At 49.4% G+C, this 22,869-nt stretch overlaps 1 protein-coding gene across 2 annotated transcripts in view; it reads right to left on the bottom strand.

The window, feature by feature from the left end:
* Positions 1-22,869, bottom strand: part of PRPF39 (pre-mRNA processing factor 39) — a 487,671-nt gene that overhangs the window by 254,599 nt on the left and 210,203 nt on the right. For both annotated transcript variants that reach the window (XM_085627039.1, XM_085627040.1), the window contains one exon: positions 119-284. In XM_085627039.1, coding sequence (XP_085483165.1) covers positions 119-284 — 166 coding nt within the window. The remainder of the gene's footprint in view (positions 1-118; positions 285-22,869) is intronic.

Below are 22,869 nucleotides of genomic sequence, written 5' to 3'. Positions count from 1 at the left end.
AAAAATCAACAGCAATCAAAAAAAAAATGTTATTTTGCCATGAAATACAAAACGTATTTGAATTGTTTTCTCTTGACAAATGGATAAAGAAAATCTTTTATTTCTTGCAACATTTTACCTGTGCTGGGTCAGTCAGTTCTTCAAGGCCTATTGGAGCGCTGTCTGCAGGTAAGGTTTCTTCGCCTCCGTGACCATTCATAGAAGCCAGTTCCTTGCGCAGCTGAATAAATCTTTCCGCTGGCAAACATTCTCTCGGCAGATTATTCTGTATATGGTCTCGAAACCTGAAATATTTGCCAAAGCGATATAATGCATAGAATTAGTTTAGGAAAATCCAGTAAGAGTATTTTCTAAAAATGTAAAATAGGTTGGTCAATGAATCATCATTGGTGACTATTATTAAGAAATAATCAAAATAAGTACAAATGGCTTCTCCACCAATTCTGTGTCATTGTTATATTCATTAAGTTCAGAAACACATCATACCTTCACCTTCGTGCAAGATTGTGTAACAATTCAAAAGAGGAGAATTCTACCCAATAATACCAATCTACTATGTGCAGGCATTTTATTTTCATTTTAAACTTTGAAAAAGGATCTCTATATAATAAAGTTCACTGTTATAAACAAAATTGAATATGCTACTTACCAGTATGCATCTGTTCTTGGCATGTAGGGCTGCTGACATTCATATCTGTGCATAGATCGCCACCTAGTGTTGGGTCCGGATGTTTGCACGTTGTTGTCCTGGAAGAGTCTTCGAAGTATCCTGGGATAGGTGACTCCTCCCCGGACTACAGTGAGCATGGGCATCCTCTCCATCCTCAGATTGTTTTTCGCCATTGTGGCAGTGATGGAGTAGATACAGAAAGTGATGACCATGCTTACAGTAATTCTGAGAGCTGCAGCTGCTACAGGCGCAGGGGAGGAGGGAGGGCGATATGAATGTCAGCAGCCCTACATGCCAAGAACAGATGCATACTGGTAAGTAGCATATTCAGTTCGAGGCATGTGGGCTGCTGAATTCATATCTGTGCATAGAATACATAGCAGTACCTCCTATTAGCGGCGGCTACCAGTGCCAGCTGCAGCGGTCTGAAAAAGAGTTTTGAGAACAGCCTGTCCTACAGCTGCCTGCTGTTTTGATTGCACATCTACACAATAGTGTTTGGTAAATGTGTGTGTAGTGGACCAGGAGGCTGCTCTACATATATCATGCAAAGGGATGTTTCCCAGGAAAGCCATGGAGGCCCTCTAACTTGCGTGTTGAGTGGGCTCGTGGGGGAATCGTTAATGTGCGTTTAGCCTTTTGATAGCAAATTTGAATACATTTAACGATCCATCTGGCTATACCTGCTTTGGAGATAGCGTTACCTTTGTGGTGTGGGGCAAAGGCAACGAAAAGTTTAGTCTTCCTAAAGATCTTAGTCCTGTCGATATAGTACATGAGGGCTCTCTTCACGTCTAGTGTATGGAGTGCTCTTTCTGCGACAGTTTGTGGGTTTTGAAAGAAAACAGGCAGTTCAATAGTTTGATTCATGTGGAACTGCGATATCACCTTGGGCATGAATTTGGGGTTGGTACGTAGTACGACCCTGTTGGCGTGAACCTGTATAAATGGCTCTTGAACGGTCAGTGCCTGGAGTTCACTAACTCTTCTTAAAGAAGTGATCGCTACTAGGAAAGCTACTTTCCAGGTAAGGAATTGAATCTCGCATGAGTGTAGAGGTTCAAAGGGTGGACCCATCAGGCGTGTGAGGACCAAGTTGAGGTTCCACATCGGAGCCGGTGGGTGGCTTGGAGGAATTACTCGTTTGAGTCCTTCCAAGAATGCTTTGATGGCAGGCACTCTGAATAAGGAGAGGTGCTGCCTGTTCTGGAGATAGGCTGATATTGCGGTCAAATGGACACGTATCGAGGTGTACGCCAGATTGCATCGGTATAGGTGTAAGAGGTAACAAATTATGTTTTGGATGGATGCGTCTAGTGGGTTAATGTCATTATTATTGCAATAGATGACGAATCTTTTCCATTTGGCTGCATAGCAAGCTCTGGTAGTGGGTCTTCTAGCTTCCTTAATGATGTCCATACAGTCAGGTGGCAGGTTTAGGTAGCCAAACTCTAGGACTTCAGGAGCCAGATTGCCAGGTTCAGCTGTTGCGGATCTGTTTGCTGAATCTCTCCATGGTTCTGCGTCAAATGCGCGGGTTTGATCCGCAGCCTTTGATGCGGCACCACGGAAAGTTCGAGAAAAGTGGTGTACCATGGCTGGCGTGCCCACGTTGGAGCAACCAGGACGAGTGTCAGTGAGTGTTGTCTGAGTTTGCGAGCCACCAGCGGTATCAACGGTGCTGGGGGAAAACCGTACGCAAATCTGCCGGACCAGTTCATCCATATCGCATTGCCCTGCGACTGTGGATGTGGGAACCTGGCGGCAAAGCTTTGGCATTTTGCGTTTTCGCTTGTGGCGAATAGGTCTATCTCTGGATGACCCCATTGCTGGAAGTACGGTTGGAGTACTGATGGGTGTAACTCCCACTCGTGCATCTGGTGGCTGTGTCTGCTGAGCAGATCCGCCATCTGGTTGTCCTTGCCGGGGAGGTGTTCCGCCATGAGGAACATGTTCCTCTGAATGGCCCACTTCCACATGCTCTGAGCCAGATGAGACAACTGTGGAGAGTGTGTTCCTCCCTGCTTCTGTATGTAGTACATGGCGGTCATGTTGTCCGTCCGGATCAACACGACTTTGTTGCACAAGTGTACTTTGAATGCTTTCATAGCCAGGAAGATTGCCATCAGTTCTAGAAGGTTAATGTGCATCTTCTTTTGTTGTGTTGTCCATAGTCCCTGCACTGTGTAGTTGAGTACATGAGCTCCCCATCCCTGGAGAGACGCGTCCGCTGTCAGTATTATCTGTGGAACAGGCTCTTGGAACGGTCGGCCCTTGCAAAGGTTTTGTGGATTCCACCAATGAAGAGAGTTGTATGCCCGACCGCTCACCAACACTAGGTCTTTTAGTTGTCCGTGAGCCTGATTCCATTGACGTGCTAAGCACTCTTGAAGCGGGCGCATATGTAGTCTCGCGTGTGGGACTATGAAAATGCAGGAGGCCATCATGCCTATCAACTGCATGAACACTCGCGCGGGAAGGGAGTGTTGTGGTTTGAACTTGGAAATCAGCATCTGTATGCTGTTGATTCTCACTAAATTTGGCTGAGCTGTGGCCGCCAGAGTGTCTATGGTCGCACCTAGGTACTGTTGTACGTGTGCGGGTTGGAGATGTGATTTTGGGTAATTTAGTGAGAACCCCAGACTGTGAAGGAGGTGAATGGTGCGGGACATGTGGCTGGCACATTGCTGGGCTGACTTTGCTTGAACAAGCCAGTCGTCCAGGTAAGGGTAGACGTGTATGTGCTGCCTCCGTAGATGTGCCGCCACAGTAGCTAGGCACTTTGTGAAAACTCTGGGTGCTGTAGTGACGCCGAAGGGAAGAACCTTGAATTGGTAGTGCTGCCCTTGAATAGTGAACCTGAGATATTTCCTGTGTGATGGGTGAATGGGTATGTGGAAATACGCATTTTTGAGGTCCAGTGTGGCCAGGAAGTCTCCCTGTTTGAGCAGTGGGAGGACTTGTTGCAGGGTGAGCATGTGGAAATGTTCCGAAAGAATATAGCGGTTGAGGGGTCTCAGGTCTAGTATAGGTCTGAGTGACCCGTCCTTTTTTTGGTATTAAAAAGTACAGGGAGTACACCCCTGTACCTTGCTCGTGGACGGGTACGACCTCTATTGCGCCTTTTTGCATCATGCTTAGCACTTCCTGCTGTAATAGCGCTAAGTGCTCTGAGGACATAGGACGGTGTTTTGGGGGTATTGTGGGTGGAGTAGAGGTTAATTCTAGGCAGTAACCGAGTTTGATAATATCTTTGACCCACCTGTCCGTGGTGATGGAGTTCCACGTGGCCAGGAACTTTTGCAACCTTCCCCCGACAGGTGTTGTGTGGTCGGGAGGAAGGGAGAGGGCGTCACTGTTTGTTCTTGGGAGAGGATCTGGTATTGCCGTATCCGCGTCCTCTGCCCTTTGTGCTTGAACCACGATATCCACCCCTGGTGTTTTTATCGTAGGTACTTTGGGTGTTGCCCTTGTTGTAGGTTTGCTGTGACCCCTGTCCTCTACCTGCTCCTCTATTACCGGGGCGACGAAAGGAGCTACTCCGAAAGGTCTGCGTTTGGAGAGCCCCCATGGACTTTGCAGTGTCTGTGTCCTTTTTTATTTTTCTAGTGTGGTGTCAACCTCTGGCCCGAATAAGTAGTCATGGTTGACCGGCTGGTTGAGGATGTTATTTTGCACCTCAGGTTTGAATCCGGAGATTCGTAACCAGGCGTGTCGTCGTAACAAGACGCTAGTGTTTATGGCTCTGGCAGCTGTATCTGCGGCATCCAGTGCACACTTGATGGATGCGTTTGTGAGGAGTTGTCCCTCTCTGATGAGGATCTCTGCTCCCTCTTTGTATTGGTCAGGGAGATGTTGTAGTAATGTTTCTAGTGTGTCATAATGCGCTCGGTCGTAGCGAGCCAGGAGCGCTTGAGTATTGGCAATACGCCATATGTTAGCTGCTTGGGCTGCAACCCGTTTGCCGGAGGTCTCTAACACCTTGGACTCTTTGTCCGGGGGAGGGGCATCCCCAGTCGTCTGCGAGTGCGCCCATTTACGAGCATTCGCGACTACTATGGAATCCAGAGGCAACTGTCCTCTAATATAGGTAGGATCCCCAGGCGCTGACCTATATTTTTTGTCGATTCTGGGGTTTATTACTCTGGCCCTGGTGGGTTCTTTGAAAATGTCCTTTGCTGGTTTGAGGACACCTTTCAACATGGGTAGAGTTTTAACATGTTTTTCTGAGGATGCGAAAGTGTCCATGAGAAAATCGTCCTCGATGGTGTCAGAGTGGAGTTGAACACCATGATTGGCCGCAGCACGTTCAATGAGGGCGTTGAATGCGGCAGTGTCCTCTGTGGGAGACGTTTTTGCTCCATAGAGTTGCGGGTCCTGTGTATCCATAGGTGCACCCAAGTCTACAGGGTCGTCCCAAGCTTGGTCAGGGTCCTGTTGGCCTTGAGGGTCCATCTCTCCGGGGTAGGGGACGTGGTCACCCATGTAGTCCTCCAAAACGTCTGTGTCGAAGTGTGTCGGAGAGAAGGACTGTGGATCTTGGTAAGAGGCATGGAGAGGCTCGTAAAGAAGTGGTTCCGAATCCACTGGCAGCTTTTTCTTTAGTGGGATCCGGTAGGAGTCCAAAGCTGGCTCAGAAGTTATCTTCCTCTTGTGAAGCATCATTCTGCCTGTTGCGGCATCGATGATGTGTGAAGGCGACGTCTCCGTAGGAGAGTGTTCTGCAGGTGTGATCCTGGTGTGGGTGACACGTGTTCTGATTTCGAACAGTTTTTGCGCCGTGGAGGGTGGCAGGCCAAAAGTGATGTTGGCCGGTGCCGGAGAAGCTTTTTGAGCCTTTTTCGGCTCGGAGCTTGATGTGTCCTGGAGGGCCGCCTTATCTTTGATGCGTTGCAAGGATGCTGAAACTTGCCGCACCTGGAACGCCGACTGTTCTTTGGCGCCGACCGGTTCCGTTGAGGCAGTCGTGGACTTCTTCGGTGCCACGGGGTCATCGAGTCGAGGAGAGGTAGTAGTTGTCGACGGCGTCGATGATTGTGCCTTTGGTGCTGTTTTCGAAGTGGTGTGAGATCCAGCAGCCATTTTGACCTTTGTGGTCGGAGCCGATTGTTTCGGTGCCGGGAGCCGAGGCGGCTTGGCGGTACCGATGGTCTTTTTCCGTGCGTCGGCACCGACGTCGGCTGCTGCAAGCTCGGCACCGAAGTCCCGTTTGGTGCGGTCGGTGCCGACGGGTTTGGCTGGCGTCGAAGGCGTGGTGGGCTTCGATCCGACCAGTGTGACTTTCAGTTTCGGTTTCTGCTGAACCGAGACGGCTTTCGGTTTCGATGAAGGGAAACCAGCCGTTTTGTGTAGTATAGGCTGCCGCTGAATGTCCGAGGCCGGGCCAGAGGGCGGGGCCGAATGGATGCAGGATAGGTCTTGGGTAAGGCCCGAAGGCGATCCCTCGACCGGAGCCACAGACTGACGCACTGGGATATCCAAAGTCTGTACGGGTAGGCCTTGCTCGTCACCGGAGCTACTCTCTTCGGCCCCCAAGGCCTCATTGTAGTCTCCTACCTCGGTGTCGGCTTCGTCTCTGTGAAAGAGTTGTTCTTCGACGTCTTCCGATCCGGAGTCGTGTTCGGAAGCGCGGCTGGAGGGTAGGTTCTCCACGTCTTGCACATCTTCGTCCTCGGCGTTGAAGATGTCAGTCGGGGCCGGTGCCGCTTGCTGCGCTTCGAGCCTCGCTGCTCGACGATTCCGGAGAGTCTTCTTGGATCGGAATCGGGCACAGGCCATACATGTGGACTCGTCGTGATCCGGTGAAAGGCATTTGTTGCACACCGGGTGGACGTCGACATGGGGATATTTCGCATTGCATACAGGGCACCGCTTGAAGGGCGTCCTCGATTCCATCGTCGATGTCGGGTCGATGGTAGGGTATGATGCGAAAAAGTTGGTTCCGATCCTGGTGGCGATCCCTGCAACACGTCCACAGCCTGACAAGGTCAAGTGGACGTATTACGAAGATGGCAGGCGATCCGGGTTATGCGCAGGAACTAAGAACTTGAGGCGGCACATCTCCCCACCCGAGCCTGAGGCAGAAGAGACACCGCGTCTGCTGCTTGCATCCTGCAGAGGAGTTAGCTGACCCGCCTGCATCTCCTATAAGCGAGAGACTGAGTGATTAGGACGAACTGCACATCTCATCTCATCCAGACAGTTGCGGGAGGAGGTAGGCGGCCGTACGTCTCGCGGCAGCAGTCCATGGAACCTCGGCCCTGGCCGTTTAAGGCCCGGCGTGTCACATGGCCCATAGGAACGTTGCCCCTTTTCAGTAACTTAGCATGAGCACGTTGCAGCTTGCCTGCTGCTTTGCACACGTTACCACACGTCTATTATTTGCAATCATTTCAAAGACTGCTTTCACATGAGAACTAATCGATATGTTCACTATCTGCATGTTCCTGGGATTTTGATTGAACATTATGTGCAAGGTCAAACAACAATGCCCCTTGTTATTTTGTTCTGGCAAGTCCTTAGCCCTTACAAAAAAACATACCATGCAGCTGTTTGGACAGCGTACTTTGGTTTTTAGTGGGGTGCATAAATAGGTGAAACATACTTGAAGAGGAGAAGAGGGAGAAGAGCACCCATGATGTAGATCTACCATCCACAGGCTAAGTTATGGGGTCTGCTGACAAAGCCTAGAGATCTTCTATTACATAATAATACTTCTTCCTAGCAAGGGGAGGGAGGTTAGGAATTATAGTCCTTTCTCAATTGTCTTTTTATGAGGACATCTCCCTTCATGATTTATGGACCGACTGCTATGCTGACAATATTTGTACTATGCATTTTCCTGCTTATTGTGGCACGTATACCGCATGTTAGGGCACGTTAGTTCCAATAAATATTTTAACCTGTTTTGTTTCTCCATTAGATCTTATTGTGAACGAGTACAAGAGAGTGAGGGAAAAGGTGCGTCTTGTTAGCGTGATTCCTGCGAGATCTGAGAGTGTTGTGTTATGGGGTGTCTAATCATTTGTTTCTCAGTGAGAGAGTAGGAGAGCATGTGTGACACTATAGTGTAAATATCTGGCTCTATATATACTGCACCAAAGTGAGGTACAGTGTGTATAGAGTCCAAGGGTCTCCAGAGGTTTGGGAGAGGTTAAAGTTAGATAGAACCTTACTCTATAAAGTGGTAGCTTGGTCGAGCAGGAAGGCAGTATCAGAGGACAGTGTTAAGCATTTGATGTACCCACTCAGTTAGCAAATTAATTCACACACTCAAGAACTGAATTCTAAGCCAATTGTTTTTGTATAAAAAAAATATACTGTTTTATTTCTAGAACCAAGCAAGCCTGGTACAGGTAAGCATATAAATACTTTTCAGCTACAAGATGCAGTTGTTGAATACTTTCAAAATACAGTACGACTTTGTGCCAATTCGAGTTTACAGGGGTTGCAATGCACAAACTTAGTAACACTCAGTACATAGGAATCAATAGGCTTTTTCAGTAAAATGCAATTAAATTACTTTTCGGATTACTTTTACTAACACTGTGCTGGATCCTAGATTCAGCAGCGGGGCATTTCCTGAAAACAGTTGAGAAAATGCGTTTTGGTTATTTGTGTGATTTTTAAGGAATATTCTTAGTTTTCAAAAGTCGACACTTAGAAACTTTTTGGGAGAAAAAGTGTCAATGTTATTCTATGAGGAAAAACAGGTAATCGATTTCGAGGTAAGTAATTGGTCTTTTGAGTTACGGTTCTGGGGTTAACTCAGGGGTCTCCGAGGGTCAGTGATGCACTGTTGCACCCTCAGCAGCACTCGGCGGCCGGGTGCAGAGTGTTGAGGCCCAATGTTATCCTTTGGAGGATAGGGGGGCTCAGATTGGTGGCTGCTGGCAAGCAGGCCACAGGGGTTGTGGGAGCAAAGCTCCTAGGGTTAAGCACAGGGCAAGTTGGGGACCAAGTTAGCACTAAACGGGCACCCTCAGCGGCACTAGGGCGGCCGGGTGCAAGGTGCCGTTTTGTGGTCGGGTGCTATGTTGATTTCAATGGAGATTCTCCAGAAAAAAGAAATACTGCAGGCTCTGGGACGAGGATCTTCCAGGAGTGCCCACCACTTCGAGGGGTAAGTTGGGATGTAGAGGGTTGGTTAGGCACCGCCGGGTTGGGCACACAAGGCCGTGGGGCGTCGGGGTGCCTTGGGACATCGGATTTTTTTACCCGCTGTGGTCGCGGTGGGTCCACTGGATTGAGACTGCAGGCGTCGTCTGGAGGCTTGAGGCAGGTCAGGGGTCGCCGGATCTCTGGTCAGGATCGCCGGGGGTACCTCCTCGTGGTATTTTTCCGCTCAGGCCGGGTTCGGCGGGTGCAGAGTGGGCTGGATTTTTGGTTCCTGGCTGGCACCAGAAGCTGCAGATGAAACCCGTCCGGTTGTTCACAGGAGAAACAGTTTGGAAAGTAAAGGCAGGTCCTCTGGGGTTTTTGAGGTTGCTATCCGCTGGACACGCTGGGGTTTTGCAGGAGCAGGTTCGAGGGGAGGCAAGTCTGTAGGGCTGGGGTGAAGTCAGTTGGCGTCGTCCTCTTGTTAGCTCTGCACGGCTTCTCGTCCATCTTATCTTTTTCTTGTGGTTGCTGGATCTGAGGAAGAAAGGTTCTGGGTGCCCCTAAAAACTAAATTTAGGGGCGTTACAGGTAGGTAAAGGGCAGGTACCAATGGGGCCCTTCCCTGGGGTGGGTACACCCCCTATTCTGCCACTCTACAGTGGGAGGGGGGCAGGAGCCTGTCCCTGGTTGGCTGAGTCCCCCCATCCTCAAGATGGCGGGGACTCGAGGCTGTGCTTCACCTCACCACCCCCACCTTAGGGATGGAGTTGGCAGAGGTGGGCACACCTCTCTTCCTCTTGTTTTTCCCGCCGGTTCTCTCGCCCAAAGTGGGGGGTAGAACAAGTAGGGACCAGTTACTGAAAGCAGCAACTGGTCTGGAGAGGCTCAGAAAGGCGGCCTGCCTTTGAAGCTTCTCCTTCGTGAACCCTGCCCATCCTAGGGGAGGAGGCTTGGCACCTCGTCCCAGGATGTGCATTGTTTCAGGCCCCCGTGAGCAGCACACTCTCGACCCAGGGGAAAGAGAAACATTTCTGGTGGTGGCAGCCTAGGCAGCCACTCAGTCAGGTCACTGGAGGTTGGTCGAGTTTCAGGGGACATCTTTAAGATGCCCTCTGTCGTGCATTTTATATTAAATCCTACACTGGCATTAATGTGCTAAGAAGTTTGATACCAAACTTCCCAGTCTTCAGTGTAGCCAATATGGTGCTGTGGAGTTTGTAATGAAATTCCCAGCACCATATACTCTCAACGGCAGCACTGCACTTACAGTGCCCAGGAATGGACCTGGGCTCTGTAGGGGCACAGGGCTCATGCACCTGTACCCTCACCACAGCATAGGGCACCCAGCTAGAGGGGTGACTGGTGTATGCCAGGGCAGTGGTTTGTGGGCATGGCACGCAGGGATGTGTGCCATGTCGACTCGTCGCTTTGTTCTGCACCAAGACACGCAGCCAGCAAAGGCAGTGTGTCAGGGGACAGGGCCTCTAAGTGCTGCAGCCCTCATGGGCCTTCTCTAGTCACAGTGCCCTGGGTACCTGTGGTACCATTTACCAGGGTCTGACCTGTGGCCAGAGATGCCAATTGGGTTTAGGCTTCAATGCAGTTTTAGGGAAGGAACACAGGCCCTGGGCACCTGATTGGCAGGAGCCCAGGGCACACTCAGTCAAAGCACATCATCAATTCAGCAAAAGGTGGGGGCATACCATGCAAGTAAGAGGGCACTTTCTCACATAGCTAGTCGGTCCTGGGTTTGTGTTACTAAGGTGGTGGAAAGACTCAGTCCCTAAACACCAAGGTCCCATTTCCTGTGCATAGTTCTGGATTTGTGCAGAATCCCTGAAGCAGGCGAATGGACGTATAGGCTAGATTACACCTTTGTAGGTGGAGTAAGTAGCCTATGATGTGTTGAATGGAGACGTCTAGGGGATTGATGGTGTTGTTGTGACAATAGACAACAAAATGTTTCCACTTGGCGGCGTAGCACGCTCTAGTGGTGGGTTGCCTAGCTTCCTTGATGACGTTCATACAGTCAGGGGGAAGATTTAGATAACCAAATTCTAGGATTTCAGGAGCCAGATCACAAGGTTGGGCTGAGCTGGGTCCGGGTGTTTGATCTCTCCATGGTTCTGGGTTAAGAGGTGTGGAGAGAGGCGTAATTTTTGGTGCAGTACTACAGATAGTTCCAGCAGTGTGGTGTACCACGGTTGTCTGGTCCAAGTTGGAGCTACTAGGATTAGTGTGAGAGTGTTGCTGTAGTTTGCGCACCACAAGTGGAATGAGTGGGAGAGGCGGAAAAGCGTACGCAAATCTGCCTGACCAGTTCATCCATACCGCATTTCCTTTGGACAATCCGGTGTTTGAGTGGGTGGCGAAGAGGTCTATCTGAGGATGCCCCCACATCTGAAAGTACGGGTGTAGTACTTGTGGGTGGAGTTTCCACTCGTGGATTTGTTGTGTTTGTCTGCTGAGCAGATCTGCCATAGTGTTTTGGACTCCTGGGACATGCTGAGCTAGGAGAAAGATTTCCTGGGGTATGGCCCAACTCCATATGCTCTGTGCTAGCTGAGAGAGCTGTGGAGAGTGTGTGCCGCCTTCTTTTTGAATATAGTACATGGCTGTCATGTTGTCTGTGCGGATTAGGACTGCCTTGCCTGAAATCTGTGTTTGAAAAGATTTTAGGGCTAAGAAGATCGCTAGTAACTCCAGATGGTTGATATGGAGTAACTTTTGTTGAGGTGTCCATGTGCCCTGCACGGTGAGATGTAATAGATGAGCTCCCCAGTCGGAGAGCGATGCGTCTGTTAGTACTATTTGGGGAACCGGGTCCAGGAACGGTCGACCTTTGGAAAGGTTTGTGGTGGTCCACCACTGCAGAGAGCGATGGGTGCGACCGTCTACCAACACCAGATCTGTTAATTGACCTACGGCCTGGTTCCATTGGCACGCTAAGCACTCTTGGAGAGGACGCATCGGGAGTCTTGCGTGAGGTACTATGAAGATGCAAGAGGCCATCATCCCTATTAGTTGAATAAACACTAGAGCTGGAAGGGAGTGTTGTGCCATGAATTTTTCGCGTATAGCCTGAATGCTTGTAATCCTGGCAGGATTGGGGTAGGCTAGCGCTTTTGAGGTGTCTATGGTGGCAAAGAGGTATTGTTTTATGCGGGATGGTTGTAGATGGGACTTTGCGTGGTTTACTGTGAAGCCCAGTTGGTGAAGTAGCTGGATAGTGGCATGTGTGTTTTGTACACACTGGCTGTATGAACTGGCTTTTATTAGCCAGTCGTCTAGGTATGGGAAGCCATGGATGTGTTGTCTCCTGAGGTGTGCTGCCACTACTGCTAGGCACTTGGTGAACACTCGTGGTGCTGTTGTGACTCCGAACGGGAGTACTTTGAATTGGTAGTGTTGGCTGTCCACTACAAATCTGAAGAACTTCCTGTGAGCGTTGTGCACTGGAATGTGGAAATAAGCGTCTTTTAGGTCTAAAGTGGTCAGGAAGTCGTTTTGGGAAAGCAGTGGAAGTACCTGCTGAAGCATTACCATGTGAAAATGGTCTGAGTGTATGTATCTGTTCAGGGGCCTGAGGTCTAGGATTGGCCACAGAGTCTCGTCCCTTTTTGGTATGAGAAAATAAAGGGAGTAGACCCCCATATTTCGTTGGTTGGAAAGAACGTGTTCTATTGCCCTTTTCTTTAGGAAGAAGATTACCTCCTACTTTAGTAGTGTTAGATGTTCTTGTGACATTGGGCGTTGTCTGGGTGGAATGTCTGGGTGGAATGTTTGGGGGGGGTAGATATTAGTTCTAGGCAGTAGCCTGACCGAATTATTTGTGTTACCCATTTGTCTGAGGTGATGGTAGCCCAGACAGGAAGGAAATGTTGGGGTCTGCCCCCGACCGGAGTGGGATGGTCTGGGGGGAGTGGAGGGAAGTCATTAAGCGGGTGCAGTGGCAGAGCGGGCGGTGTTTGTCTTGCCTCTGCCTTTGTTATTGTTGCCCCTGTAGCCGCCTCTTTGGTAGCCCCTTGTAAAGGTGGACTGAGTAGGGGGCCTTATATGAAGTGGAAGCGGTGTCGGAGGAGTGTGCTCCGAAAGGAAGAGCGGCGAAAGGAGCGCCTGGGAGGGTGTGATTGTAAAGCTCCCATGGATTTTGCCCGGTCTGTGTCCTTTTTCATCTTTTCTAGGGCCTCATGCACTTTTGGGCCAAACAGATGTTCCTGGTCAAAGGGATGGTTGGGGATGGTTGAGGATGGAGGCCTGTACCTCCGGTTTAAAGCCCGAGATCCTTAGCCAGGCATGGCGACGGAGGAGGATACTAGTATTGATGGCCCTGGAGGCTGTGTCTGCTGCATCTAGGGCACAACGTATGGAGGTATAAGTAATGGTGTTGCCCTCCTGAATTAGCTCGTTGGCCTTAGGTTTGTATTTATCAGGGAGATGTTGCATTATGGCTTCTAATTCGTCATAATGGGCTCTGTCATATCTGGCTAATAGCGCTTGTGTATTAGCGATACGCCATATGTTGGCAGCTTGGGATGCAGTACGCTTGCCTGATGCGTCCAAGAGTTTAGACTCTTTGTCAGGTGGTGGTGCTTCGCCTGATGCTTGGGAGTTGGCCCTTTTACGTGCTCTGGACACTACCAGAGAATCTAGTGGTGCTGGCCCTCTGGTGTAGGAAGGATCTGTAGGGGCATATTTATATTTCTTTTCAATGCGCGGGTTAATGACCCTGGCTCTGACTGGGTCTTTAAAGACCTCTGGCGCATGTTTTAGAACTCCCTTGAGCATAGGAAATATGGAGGTAGTCCTATGTGTGGTGTCAAACGTATCGAGGAGGAAATCCTCCTCCACGTGGTCGGTATGGAGATCTACCCCGTGATAGTGTGCCGCCCTTTGTAATAGATGGTTGAACCCCAGTGAGTCTTCTGGTGGGGAAGGTCTGGAAAGGTAGAGATCATCCTGTGGGACGTTAGGGATGTCAGGGATATTGTAATCGTCCCATGGGTCTGGAGAGCCTGTGGGAGTGGGGTCCCCTGTAGGTAAATCTTGTGGCACGTCTCCTATGTCATCATATGGGTCCCCCTGATCATCATCATCCGGAGAGGGTGTTGGGGAATGATGAGGTGGGGGCGGAGACTGTGGAGGAGGGGAAGGTGGAGGGGGCGGTGGAGGTGGGGAAGGTACTCTGAAAGGAGAGGTAGCAGAGTCCTTCCTCTTTGGAGGTGGAGGCGGAGCAGGTTTTTCCAGCGGTCTCTTTTTGATAGAGAGCATCAAATGTCCGGTTTTAGGATCCTTGGTTAGTGTTTTTTGTAATGGATCCAGTGTAAAGAGTTCTGGTGAGGCTGGTTGGTCCGTCAGCGCCGAAAACGTCGGGGCTGTTGGTTTTTTGGCTTTATCCACGCTGGTGTGTTTCGGTGCGGGGCTCTGTGTCGAAGCGGAGGCCATTTTCTTTTTCGGTGTGGAAGAGTGTTTATCGGCACCGACGGTGGGCTGGCTCGAGCCCGAGCCGCCGGAAGGCTTAATCGGCTTCTTTACCGGGCCCGAAGGTGCGGTGTGGGAAGCAGTGTCTTTGGTCTTGCTTAGGCCTGGTGAGGATGGGAGGGGGCGTGATTAGTACTCACGACCCTCTGTGCCGGAGTGATGTCCTCCACATCTGAATCGTCGGCTTCGGAGGCGCTGACGAGTCCCTCGTCGGTGTGGTGTTCTTCTGGAGCGTCGCCGCCTTCCCCATGTGCCATGGTTCTTCTGGCCCTTCGGTCTCGAATGGTTTTCTTGGACCGGAAGGGCTTGCACGCCGGACAATCTCGAGCCTCGTGTTCAGGGGAGAGGCAGAGATTAAATACTTCGTGGAGATCGGTGTGGGGGAATTTGGACCCACATCGAGGGCACTTCTTGAAGGGTGTCCTTTCCATTAGCCAGGACCGGAGCTTGGGTAGGCCCGAAAGCTGTTGTCGACGACCGGAATCGAAGGTTCTTGCTGATGAAAGCCACGTCGAGTGGGGAGATCGCGATCGAAAACAATACCGCGAGTTGGGGTGAGGTTTGCGCGCCAATCGTCTAACTAGAAGCTGTTCGGAATCGGAGCGCGAAGATCACATCCGAGCCCGATGGCAGAAAAAAAAACAATCTGAGGATGGAGCCGAAGCCCATGCGCAATACGATCCAAAGGAGGAGTCACTGACCTCGTGACTTCCAAAGACTTTCCAAGAGGAAAAACAACTGCAAACATCCGGGCCAGATGGCGATCTATGCACAAGTGTGTAATCTGCAGCTCATATGCCTCGAACATAGTGTTAACGGTTAAAAAAAAAAGTACTTTGTTATGGGAGTTGTTATTCTGGGGTTAAACTCAGGGGTCCCCCAGGGTCAAGGATGCACTACTGTTACACCCTCAGCGGCACTTGGGCGGCTGGGTGCAGAGTGCTGAGGCCCAATGTTATCCAATGAGGGATAGGGGGCCTCCGGTTGGCGGCTGCTGATGAGCAGGCCACTGGGTCGTGGGAGCAAAGCTCCTGGACTTAAGCGCAGGGCAAAATGGGGTTTAGGCCATGCACCCTCAGCGGCACTGGGGCGGCTGGGTGCAGACTGCTGTTTTGGCACACAAAACCCTGTAGCTTTCAATGGGGAGTCTCCGGTTTGCAAAAGCACTGCTGACTCAGGGACAAAGGTCTTCTGGGTGCGACCACCACTAGGAGAGGTAAGTTGGGATGTTGGGGGTTGGGTAGGCACCGTTGGTTGTGCCACCCAAGGTCGTCGGTTACAGCGGTGCCTTTTAGGGTCGGATCTTCTTACCAGCTCTTGGTCGCGGTTGGGGGGGGGGGGGGGGGGGGGTTGGGGGGACCTTCTGGTTTGAGTTTGCAGGCGTCGGCTGGAGGCAGGTCAGTGGTCGCCGGATCTAAGGTCAGGATCGCCGGGGAGACCTCCTCTTGGTTTTGGGCCACTCAAACTCGGGCCATGGGAGTCGGGTGCAAAGTGGTGCAAGCTCACAGATCCTTTCTGAGCTCGAGTCTGTTGAACAAATCCAGAGTTCACAAGAGACAGTCTTTGTGATTAAAGGCAGGCAGGTCCTCTGGGTTTCTCGAGGTTGCTGGTTGCAGAACATACCGGGATTACGTAGGAGCAGGCTCGAGGTGGGGACAGGCCGGTAGGGCTGGGGCCAAGTCAGTGGGTGTCCTCCTCTTAAGCTTCCAGCACGGCTGTTCAGTCCTTTTCTTCTTGTAGTTTGTCTGTGGAAGCAAGTTTCAGTGGTGCCCCTAAATACTAGATTTAGGGGCGTTACAGGTAGGTAAAAGGTTGGGACCAATGGATCCCTTCCCTGGGGTGGGTGTACCCCCGATTATGCCACCCTCCTGTGGAGGGGGGCATAAGCATTTCCCTAGTTGGCTGGGTCTCCCCATCTGCAAGATGGCGGGGACAGAGTTGTGCTTTACCTTGCCTCCCCCAACTGAGGGGTGGAGTTGGCAGAGGTAGGCACACCTCTCTTCCTCACTTGTTTTTCCTGACTGTTCTCCCGCCCAAAGTGGGGGTCAGAACCAGTGGAGACCAGTTGCTTGCAGCAGCAAGTAGCCTGGGGAGGTCACAAAGGCGACTCACCTATGAAACTTCCCCTTCGTGGACCCTGCCCATCCTGGGGGAAGGAGGCTTGGCACCACGTCCCAGAATGTGCATTGTTTCAGGCCCTGAGAGCAGCAGGCTCTCGACCCAGGGGTCCAGAAATATGTCTGGTGGTGGCAGCTGAAAGCAGCCACTCAGCCTGGATACTAGTGGTAGGTCGTATTTCAGGGGGCATTTCTCTGTGTGCATTTTTCATGAAATCCCACACTGGCATCAGGTAGGGTTTAATGTGATGAGACGTTTGATACCAAACTTCTCGGTTCTGAGTGCAGCCATTATGGTGCTGTGGCGTTCGTAATGACTAACTCCAAGCACCATATACTTTTAATAGCAGCACTGCACTTTCAATGTCTAAGAATAGACTCGAACTGTAGGTGTACAAGGCTCATGCACCTGTACCATTACCACTTGTAAAGGGGTCCCAGCTAGAGGGGTGACTGATCTATGCCAGGGCAGTGGGTACTAGGCATGGCACACAGGGATGAATGCAATGTTGACTCTTCACTTTGTTCTGCACCAAGACATGCAGCCTGTAAAGGCAGTGTGCGAGTGTAATGGTACAGGGCCTCTAAGGGTGGCACAATAAATGCTGCGCCCATTAGAGGTCTTCCCTGGTAACAGTGCCATGGGTACCTGTGGTACCTTATACCAGGAGCTGATCCGTGGCCAGAGAAGCCAATGGGTTTTGTTTTTAATGCAGGTTTAGGGAAAGAACATATTCTGATTGGCAGGTGCCCAGGGCACACTCAGTCAAAGCACCTCAGCAGTTCAGCAAAAAAGTGGGGGCTACCATGCAGAAAGAGGGCACTTTCTCACATAGTAAGTGAGAGACACACTCAAAGGAATCAGACAAAAAGTCATAAAGATACCACAGATTTTCATTTTAATTTAGACACTAAGATCATCGTAATTGGGTAAGTGCTTTTTAAGGTAGTGATTTTTCAAGAATTAGAAAATGCACTTGTATTGGTCTTTAAAGCTATAATGTTAACCTATGGGGGGAAAACATACTGCATTCGGTCACTTGGCAACGACTTACAGGACTGTTCTTTTCGATTAAAAGGTTAAGTATGGGGCAAGGTCCAAGGCGGCATCAACAGGTCACCTTGGTCGGTTCTGGGGTGTTTGGGTGCAGGAGGTGACTTTCGGCGTTGGGTGCCACATTTAAGTCAATGGGGAAATGGTAACTGTCAGAAGAGGCTGCAAGCGGGGGCTGGGTTGCCAATCCAGTAGAACCCCCAAGGGAGCTAAAGTCTTGAGGGTTGTGGGCACACAGGGACACAGTCGGTCCACTCGAACTCAGGCTGGGAAGCTTGTGCGCATTAGGGCTTTTTACAGCAGGGTCACATCATTGTAGATTCCTGCAGTTCTTGGTTCCTGCAGAAAGAGGATGCAGGCAGCGACTAGAGGCCAGTCTGGCCAAACCCAAGTTTGATCTCAGTTTTAGAGGGTGTCAGGACCACATTGGCACCGTCCCCTCCCTCGGACTTAAGTTGTGGGGGCAGCGGTGCCGGGGTGCTTTGAAGCATCTGGTCATGGTCAGTCAAAGACTTACTCCAAGTTCTCGTGACCTGGTGAAGAGAGGAAACAGGGCAGCATGGCCACTCTTGGTGCTGGCCTGGTGTATCCGGACGTCCCTCGGCAGTCGGTCTTACTTTGTACTTTTGGAGTACAGACTGGACCATGAACAAGCCTTGATTGCTCTAACTGCTCCGGTATCCAGGGTATCGGTGCTGGGCGGCTCCTGGAAGACCTGGCTTCTGGAAACTCGTTAAGATGAATCTAACCTCCCGGAGCACGAAGACGTTCTCCTGTCATGCTGCTCCTTGGGTTACCAATTGCTGGCAACACGGTGGACCAGCAGATGCTTTGCGGTGCCTGCAGATGCAGGGGAGCAGCTCCTCTACTCCAAGGGAGTTCTTTCCAGGTTGAGGTGCTGCGTAGTCACCTATGGGCTTTGGGGAGGGTGTTCAGCTCTTCATGAAGTTTGCCCCAGCGATGGTAGAAGTACAAGCAGCCTGGCAGAGTTTTGCACCAATCTTTGGTGCAGGTCTTTAATTCTCGCTCTCTTCCATCCCTCTTTCTTCCTTGGTTTCTAGTAGTCGAATCGGATTGGCTGGTGTCGGGGGCCACCTGAATACTAAATTTAAGGGCTTAAGCGGAATGAAGGGTAGTAGCCAATGGGCTATATACCTTTGGGGTAACTACACCCCTAGATGACCACTTCCTGTGGGGAGTGGGCATCACCCTGTTCCAAAGTTCCTTATTCCACCAAACACAAGATGGTGGAATCCTAATTTTCGTAGTCACTTCAGGCTGCCCATCCTAGATGTGCACATTGCCACCAGACTATTCAATTCCCCGCCTGTTCTGGTGCCAAATGGGCCTCAGGGCAGGTGGTGGCATCTCCCAGGTCTAGGGTTAGCCAGGCTCACATATCTAAGTAGGCGGCCTCTTTGAAGCTCCCCGACTTGACATGCAATTTTATTAGCCATCTTGCTGGTGAAGGTGTAAACACCTGCTGGCAGAGCAGGCATTGTTTCGGACCTCAGAGCGGGGCTCTCACTTTCTAGGTTATCAGATACTCATCTATTTGGGCAGGCTGGACAGGACCAGTCAGCCAGCACACTAGAAGACTAGAAGGGTTCAGGGGGTACCTCGAAGGTACCCTCTGGATGCATGTATTAATAAATCCATTTCTGGATTCAGTGTGGGTTTATTAATATGATACTAAACACCATGGGTTTCAGTGAAGCCAATACGTAGCTCTAAAGCTTGTTTTGGCCAGTGCCCAGTACCTTAAGATGGCTTACCTGCTCACTTGTACTATCTAGTAATAGAACTAGATGTCACAGGGACATATCTGCTCATGTGCATATACCCTCACAAAATATAATGCACCCTGTCTCAGGGCTTAAAGACCTGCTGTAGGGGTGACTTACTCATATTGAATGCAGTGACTTTGGCATGGAACACAGGCGTGTGCCACATCATGTTTTCACTCATGGTTTGCACCATGTCATGCAGCCTGCAATGGCAGTCTGTGTGGCATTTCTGTGCAAGTCCCACAGGGTGGCAGAAGATATGCTGCACCCTTAGAGACCCTATTTAGTACCGTTGTCCTACGTACCTGGGGTACCATTTACAAGGGTGCTAAAGTCCTTGGCCAAATGTAGGACAACCAGACATTTTTTTAAGGAAGGAACAATGAGGTGTGGTTAGCAGGCTTAAGTGCTCTGTCAGCCGAAAATCAGCATCTACTAGCTAAAAACGGTGCAAAAAGTGGAGGGACATCTGTAACAAAAGCCCAGTTTCTGACATGTAACAGTGTATAATTCTGGTCCATTTAGGTGTATAGCATTTGTAGGCAATAGGCTGTCTTGCCTTCCCCCCTAGCCCAAAGAGGTGAAACTCTACTCTTCAGGAGCCAGGTTGGCAGGTTTAGGCTGGCTGGATCCAGATAGCACACTTCCTTTTTTGTAGGGGTAACAGGTTTTCAAACACTGGTATTTTTATCTTTTTTCTGGCTGTCAATTCGATCAGGTTTGAGTACCATGGTTAGCAGGCCCACTGTGGGACTACTAGGATCAGAGTCATGCTTGTCTGCTTGCTTTTCATTATCAGCACTGGAATCCCTTACCAACTTTGACAGTGCATTCCCCTGTGATTTGGGTTAGAGTCAGCAAAGCTTTGGAATTTTGCACATGTGTAAGTTGTGAACTTATCAAACGTGAAAGATTGTGTCTATGGCCCCTTGGTCTAATTCACCCTCATATTAGATTCCTTTTTGCCAGTTCAATATATTTGCTTCTATGTTCTTTTGTACTGGCAGGTGTATGGCTACTAAAACTATCTTCCTTGGATTGCAATTCTCCAGATATTCTGTGCCAGATTAGGTAGGACAACTGATTTTGTATTCCCTGGATCTGTACTACTTTCCCTGAGATCTCCTAGTGGAAAGCCTTCAGTGCTAGGAAGACTGTCTTCCACCCAAGCACATTTATATGTTTTACTGTCACTTGGGGTGCCAACTGACCCCCGATCTTTAGTTTTCCTTTGTGTGTACCCCACCATTTGAGGGACACATCCATGGTGATGGTCACTGTTTGCAAATGGTTGATTGAATAGCCTTTTTTTCTTCATGTTTTGTAATGTCCAGGTCTGTAGCTTTCTGTACCAGCACAACTTCTTTCAGACCCCGGCCTACTGAGAACATTGACTTTTGAACCACTCCTGGCCGAGTCCCATCAATAACCTACAAAGGGAAATAAGGTTATGTGCAAAACCACCATGCTTAAAATCTTCATAACAAATCTCATTGTCCGAGACTGACGACTGTTCAAGGCGAACTTGATCCATCTGTACATCTCTTTCCAATTGGGTAGGCTCTGGCCTTGTTCTAATCCAGAGCAATCAAAGAAAAGGATTCAAGTTTAGGGAACTTTCCACCCATGGAATCTATAGCAAATCAATCAGAAAGAGTTGTTGAACATATTTTCTAGAAACGAAATAGGGAATACACACTTCATTCCCACCTAAATCCACTAATTAACTTGTACAGTTAGACCTAGATGTATGCAGTTATTTTCAGGAACATCGTGTGGGTGGTAGACAGCTGCGAGGAGACACATCATGGTAGCTACACAAGGACATAGGCGTCTTATCAATGGTTACTTCTCATTCAAACGAATGCTTATGAAAATCAAGAGGATAGGAAACATTTGATTCGCCATCAAGATTTCCTAACAACTGGGGTGGGCAAAGGGCTGCAGATAAATTACCCTAAACCTTTAACTAGTGAAAACAAATAGGGGTTATCTACGCTTAGGTGATGCAGGTGCTCACTGTAGTGGAATTTAAGTTTTCAGTTAAAATGTATCATGGAAGTGATGTACTTCCATTTCTCAGTCCACGTGCATGTTAAAAACTGTAGAACATGCTAAGACTGCTGTGAGGAAAAGGCAGAATCTAGCTCTGCTCCCAAGACTGTCTTAATTCATTGGGTGGGAGGGACAATATTTCCAAGTTCACTGAAACGTGGCGTGCACATGGATTTCTTTACCCGTATAGGCTACTGTGGCATGGTTTAAACAAGCTTGCCTTTGCCAGCCAGTGATCGAGGTACACATTCTATTTTTGCAGGTGTGCAGCCACCACTGAGACATTTTGTGAATACTCTCAGTGTGGGCTTAATTCTAAACAGTTGCTGTATATTGGGACGTAGATTGAGGTGTTGAGATAATGGTCGCCATATAGTCTCCCCTCTGCAACAGTGGGATGACTTCCTGGGGAGGGAGGGAATTTCTGTATGTTGAATGATTTGTTTCAGAAAAATAAGTTCAATATCGGTCTGAAGGTCAAGTCTTGTTTGGTGAAGTGTAAGTAAACTCCTCAATTTTGTTACTCTTACTATCTTCTCTACTTCTCCGTTCTTCAGGAGATCCTGTACTTATTGTTTAAATTGTTTTAGTTCTGCTTCGCAGACTATTTTGGCTAAATGTTTGAAGGTATTTTCTCGGATTCGAAGCAATATCCATGTTTTCTAAGGTTTAAAACCAATTTGTTCGAGGTAATTTACCTCCATTCTTCGAGGAATATATTCCTAGCCTTTGGCCTATTGACTTTGGGGGCATCCTTTTTGAGAGCTATTTACTTGAGAAGCCAGATATTTTGCAGACTGGATCTTGCCTGGTTCTCTGGCCTGAAAGGGGTCTCCCTTGCACAGCATGTTGTAACTGTGGGCCGACTTCTTGAGCGGCCGTTCCGATTGGTCTGACTTTGTAGCTGTATTGGTTGGAACTCAGTCCTCCACCATTGCTGCATGGGTAGTTTGTGTACCTTCCAAATAAGCATCTGGTTTGGGGTGCTCCCATTATATTAGCGGTGTTATCCTTTTTCAGGAGTTGTAAGGATTCATCCACTGTGATAAAAAAAAACTTTCTTCTGTGATTGTCATGTTGATTACTTATGCCTGGACTCTACCCTGAAGCTTGAGACTCAAACGTTTGCAGTCTTAGTGTGGTGCCAGTGCAGAGCAGTCTGCTGGCTATATATGCAGCATCCAAGGAGGACTTCAGGTATGTTCAGGCAACAGTTGTGCCCTCTTTAAAGACAGCTTTTACTTTCTTTTTACTTTGTTCAGGTAGAAGTTAAATAATATCTTCCATCTTGTCCCATTGCTTGTGACCAAATTTGCTGAAAAGGGCATTTGAATTGAAAATATACCCATGGATGGTTGCTGACCTCTTTGTCGCCTAATGCCACCAACGTTTTGCTCTACCTGTCTGATTATGTTTTAATGCTCTTCGTGGCTGCAGGCATAATAAGCGAGTCTTCTAGTGAGTTATTCTAAGTATATTGGGTCCTGGCTTAAAGGCTTGAATTTCTTTTCCACCCTTGGCTTGAGTATCCTCAAAGAACCTGGTTCTTTAAATTCTTCTTTGCCCTGGTATACGGCGTTAGGATTCCTAGGCAGGGCCTGGTTC

This window comes from Triturus cristatus, chromosome 9 (genome assembly GCF_964204655.1).
Source record: "Triturus cristatus chromosome 9, aTriCri1.1, whole genome shotgun sequence".
In the NCBI taxonomy this organism is placed as follows: Eukaryota; Metazoa; Chordata; class Amphibia; order Caudata; family Salamandridae; genus Triturus; species Triturus cristatus.
This window is presented reverse-complemented; position numbering and strand designations above follow the sequence as displayed.